General features: G+C 38.7%; 1 protein-coding gene across 1 annotated transcript in view; it reads left to right on the forward strand.

Annotated features, from left to right (window-relative positions):
• Positions 1-5244, forward strand: part of LOC106878494 (ras-associated and pleckstrin homology domains-containing protein 1) — a gene marked incomplete at its 3' end in the record, with an annotated part of 336047 nt that overhangs the window by 299046 nt on the left and 31757 nt on the right. Inside the window, exon 5 of the mRNA XM_052970936.1 lies at positions 4937-5008. Coding sequence (XP_052826896.1) covers positions 4937-5008 — 72 coding nt within the window. The remainder of the gene's footprint in view (positions 1-4936; positions 5009-5244) is intronic.

Genomic DNA, 5244 nt, shown 5'->3' on the forward strand with positions numbered 1-5244 from the left:
TAATTATAAAGGCAGCGAGCTGGCAGAAACATTAGAATGCTTAGCGGTATTTAGTCTGTCTTTATGTTCTGAGTTCAAATTCTGCTGAGGTCAACTTTGCCTTTCATCCTTTCGGGGTCGATAAATTAAGTACCAGTTACGCACTGGGGTCGATGTAATTGACTTAATCCCTTTGTCTATCCTTGTTTGTTCCCTCTATGTTTAGCCGCTTGTGGGCAATAAAGAAATAAGAAACATTAGGATACTGGGCGAAATGCTTAGCGGTATTTCGTCTGCCTTTATGTTCTGAGTTCAAATTCTGCTGAGGTCAACTTTGCCTTTCATCCTTTCGGGATCGATAAATTAAGTACCAGTTGTATACTGGAGTCGATCTAATTGACTGGCCCCTTCCCCCAAAATTTGGGGCCTTGTGTCTAGAGTAGAAAAGAATATTTAATTACAAAAATATAATGGGATGTTTCTTGAATATCAAATGACTATGAGTGTCCAAAAAGTAAAATCGGAAAGAAACAGATCCAGAGGTAAAAAAATGACTGAAAACCACAGTACTAATGGAAGAGTTTCATTTCATTACCTACTGATAGGAGATCTGTTCGAATCTGCTGTAGGAATTCGTTTCTGTTCCTGATCAATAAGCTCAATTCACCTGTTTAGAAATAATACATTTCTAAATCTCTCAGAGAGATTTATGCAGTAGTGATACGATGAAGTAGTTGTATGCTGTCAACTTAATGTGACAGTCCCCTGAAGGGAATAATACTACTGTTGGTTAGACCTAGGAAGCTGCACTGCTTCCTGTCGGCCTTGACACATTTCCTGTGTCCTTATGTTTACAAGGGGGAGACAAGCACCTCCAGTTAACCCTGCTGATAAAAACCATCCATAATAGTTTAAAACCTGAGCATTCAGATTACTCTGTCAAGTGTAAGACTTGTTTATCTCTCAGCCTTGGGGTTTCAATAATGGATCCAGAGGAATTCTCTCTGATTCTTTAATAACTCTGTGTCAAATTAAATCTACAATCCAAGAACAGAAACTGACAATGAGCTTCCTTCCGCAAGGTCTGTCAACTCAGTCCCCCACTCACAGGCTTTTGATTAACTCAGAGCTGTAGTGGAAACACTTGTTTAAGGTGCCACAGAATGCAAAGAGCTAGTATGTATACCATGAAGCATCCAGTCTAACATTCTTACTGTTCTGCCAATCCATCACCCAGGGTTGGCACTTATTCTGTCAACCCTGAAAGAATGAAAGGCAAAGTTGACTTTGACAGCATTTGAACTCAGAACACTGGGAGCAAATGCTGCAAGGAATTCTATTTGACACTTTACTGACTCAACCAACCCACTGCCTTTAAGCACCATGGAGATTGATAACATATTACATGTATGGGTGTGCGGTTAAGAGGTTTCCCTCGCAACTGCATGGGTTCAGTTTCACTCCCACTGCGTGGCACCTTGGGCAAGTGTCTTCTGCACTAGCCCCAAGTCAACCAATGTCTTGTGAGTGAATTTGGTTGGCTGAACCCTATGCACGTGTGCGTGTGTGTGTGTGTGTGTTTGAATGTTTACATTCTGTTGTTTGTATGAAAAAGTATTTGGCTACAAAGGAATGAAAAACAGTAATCCCTTACTTGAAACTGGAAAGCAGGAAGGGTTAGTGACAGGAAGAGCATCCCATTGTAAACGCTGCCCCATTAATATACATTTCTCTAATCCATGCTTGCATGGAAAAACAAATGCAAAATGAGTGAATGGAATGTGTGTGCGTGTGTGTGTACATGTGTGTGTGCGTGTGTGTATGTGTGTGTGTGTGTGTACATGTGTGTGTGTGTGTATCATCGTCGTTGTCATTTAATGTCCACCTTCGATGCTAGCATGGATTGGACAGTTGGACAAGCTACTGTCTGTTTTGGCATGTATATATGTATATATAAATAGGTGTTCTTTGTAACTTAATACTATAAAGTGTTACCTGATAATCTAAACGCAACTGGATCTACAGCTATTGTAGTGCTCAAAACAGCCATTATGGTGAAACATGTGTAGGAACTATGATATAAACCTGTGTTTGTCCTTATCTCTCCTGTTTGTATAAATTTATTTATTTATTTATTCATTTATTTATACATATGCCAGTCGTATAATGAAATACACTCAATCTATGTCAAGATACAGTAACACCAGACAGACACAAGCATAGAAAAACAGATATAAAATTTTATATTTATAGACACACACACACACACACACACACACCTTCTCTCTCCCCCTCTTTCTCTCTCATACACACACACACCTTCTCTCTCCTTCTCCTCTCTCCCTCTCTCTCTCTCTCTCTCTCATACTCTCTCTGTTCCTTCATTTCTACTCAAAAGAGATTTCAGTTGTCTAAGGAAGATTTATCCAAATGTATCCATTCTTGAGTTCTTCTCTTTTCACTTCCTTCACTTCTTTTTGTTTTATTGTTTGTCTAAATTATTGTTGTTGTTATTGCTAATTACCTGACAGTTCTAATGTTCTTTTATGTTAGTTTTCTCTCTTTCTCTCCCTCCCTCCCCCACCTCTCTCTCTCTCTCTCTCTCTCTGATTACCTTAATTAACAATTTGACTTCAATTTCTTATGATTAGGTGGTATTTTTAAGGTAATGTACCAGCGTCTGTGTGTTGGTAAGAAGTGACGGATCTAGGTGGGTGCCTGTGACATCATCCTGACACTAATGATAATCATTGAAATTCTTGTATCACCTCCTTCCCTTTCTCTCTCTCTCTCCCCCATCTCCCCATGACCCCTCCCCCATCCTCTTCACTACTTTAGTCTGTAAATATGTGTATGTACATGTGTTTTGTATCTATAAGGTTTCTGTGTGTGTGTGTTTGTGTGTGATACTTGCATGTGTGTGTTTGTAATATGAGATGCAGTGTGTGTATGTGTGTATACGTCATATCCATATGTTGGCTATGTGTGTGTGTGTGTGTGTGTGTGTTATACAAGTTCGAAATGTGTGTATTTATGATGTAACAGATGCACATGTGATATGCATGTCTGTGTGTGTTAATTAGCTTTGTATATATTTCTATGTGATATGTTACAGTGTACCTGTGATGTGTGATGTGGTGTATAATAATGTAACTGTGTGTGTATGTGTGTGTATGTCTGTCTGTCTGTCTGTGACAAGGAATGAATGATGCTATATCCATGCATATACATGTGTATTTCTATGTGATGTGGTACATGTGATTCTCTACCATTTCCTCTTTATGTATATATATATATATGTATGTTTTTTTTTTATGATTATTTAAAATCTTTCATCTTTGCATAAGAAAGAAGCTGGTTGCTAACAAAAAATCAAAATTCTATGGCTGAAATTTAGATAACAACAACTGCATAGAGTTACATGTCGCATTTAAGAAAGTCTTGTATATTTTTACTGTTCCACTTACATACTGAACTTTCAGATTACATATTAAATAGTCTCTTTCTTTGCCTGAAAAAAACTACTTTTTCCAGACTATTCTTTAAACACTTTGTAGTAGAACTGCATGATCTAATGAGTATAAGGACTCATGTATGTATACATGCTTAAACAGTGTTGCGTGTGTGTATAATGCTGTACAAGTATGTAAATTATTTGTGTGATATGCTCAAGTATGTATGATGATGAACCTGTGTGTATATAATGTGATCACTTCAACATCTGCCATATGGCACACCATGCATCTGTACAGGCAATGTCGATTTGATGAAAGGAGTGAGCTATTGTGCAGGTTTATTCAACAAGAAATTGCAGAACCATCTTTCTCAGACTTGTGAGACTACAAACATGTGGTCAAACGAAAGAGAATAAAGTACTTAACACATTTTCTAGGAGTTACATGTATTATTTAAAACAGCTTGATTTGGTTCCAAGCGGCATCAAGTTTCACGGGCCTCATTTCATATACACAGTATATTATTATCGTTTAAAACAGTCTGATTTAGCTCTAAGTTCTGCGGGCCTCTGACAAAAGCCTGTCTCTTTTAGGCTTAAATTTCCAAATGGAGAAACACAAGAAACCCAAGACCACTGCCTGCCTTAACCAATAGCAGTCTGTTTTCTGGTAGCCATCTTAGACTTCCTGTGTTTCTCTATTCAGAAATCTAAGCTTGAGAGAGACAAGCTTCTGTTTGAGGCCTGCAAAACTTTAAGTTGCATGGAGCTGTTCATCACGTCAGGGTCACCACTTGTAGGTAATGTGATGGGCACTCGCTGGGTACTTCACATTTCCTTACAATGTTCATGGAAAGAAGACACGAGGACAAGATCTCTCTAAACAAATAACAAAGAGTATTTTATTTGGGCTGCATGTACATCTCATCTCTGTTGGAGCTGGTCACAGTTGCGTCCTGCCTGGTCAACAGCCGGGCCCGAAAAAAAAAGGGTGAATGATGGTCAAGCCTAAAAGCTGATGATGATTGCGCATGCGCCTCACAGGACTTCCGGCCAGCAAGTCCCCCACACATGCGCAATGGCACTTCCCAAAATGGCGGCCAATCCGCGCCGTTACTACAATGGCGAGTGCACATCACATTACCTACAGAGCCAAACAAATTGTTTTAAATGATAATAATATATTGTATATATATATAAAATGAAATGTTGTGTGTGTGTGTGTATGTGTGTATGTGATTCTGTAGTTGTATGTATATTCTTTTATTCTTTTACTGGTTTCAGCCAGCGGCTGGAGTCATGCTGGAGCACTGCCTTTTATATTTATATATATATGTAAGTGATGCAATGTGTGTGTGACACTGTAGCTGTATGTATGTCTGTATGTCTCTGTGATATGACGCTGTGTATGGTGCTATAGCCCTATGTATATATGTCTCTCTCTAAGACATGGGGCGTGCGTGTCGCTGTAGCTATGATGCTGATAACACTGTTGTTTTGTAGGCCCATGCAAGAGTTTTGGCCCGTTTATGCACAGTTCAAGATGAACTCTATCGGAATGGTCAAGTTTCACCTGTGAGTTGCTAACATATTAAACTGTGCATGCTCTCTCTCTCCCTCTCTCTCTCTCTCTCCTGACTGCATGTTGCCCCCACCCTTGCATGCTGCACTCTGCTGCTGTTTTACTCATTCTGAATCTCTGATTTTTTAAAAAAATTCTGTATTATTTGTATTTTGCTTTTGTTTTTAAATTTTCATCTTTCACGTATGTAGGTATGTGTTCATATAAATATATATATACATACATACAT

The sequence above is a fragment of the Octopus bimaculoides genome, chromosome 9, assembly GCF_001194135.2.
Source record: "Octopus bimaculoides isolate UCB-OBI-ISO-001 chromosome 9, ASM119413v2, whole genome shotgun sequence".
NCBI lineage: Eukaryota > Metazoa > Mollusca > Cephalopoda > Octopoda > Octopodidae > Octopus > Octopus bimaculoides.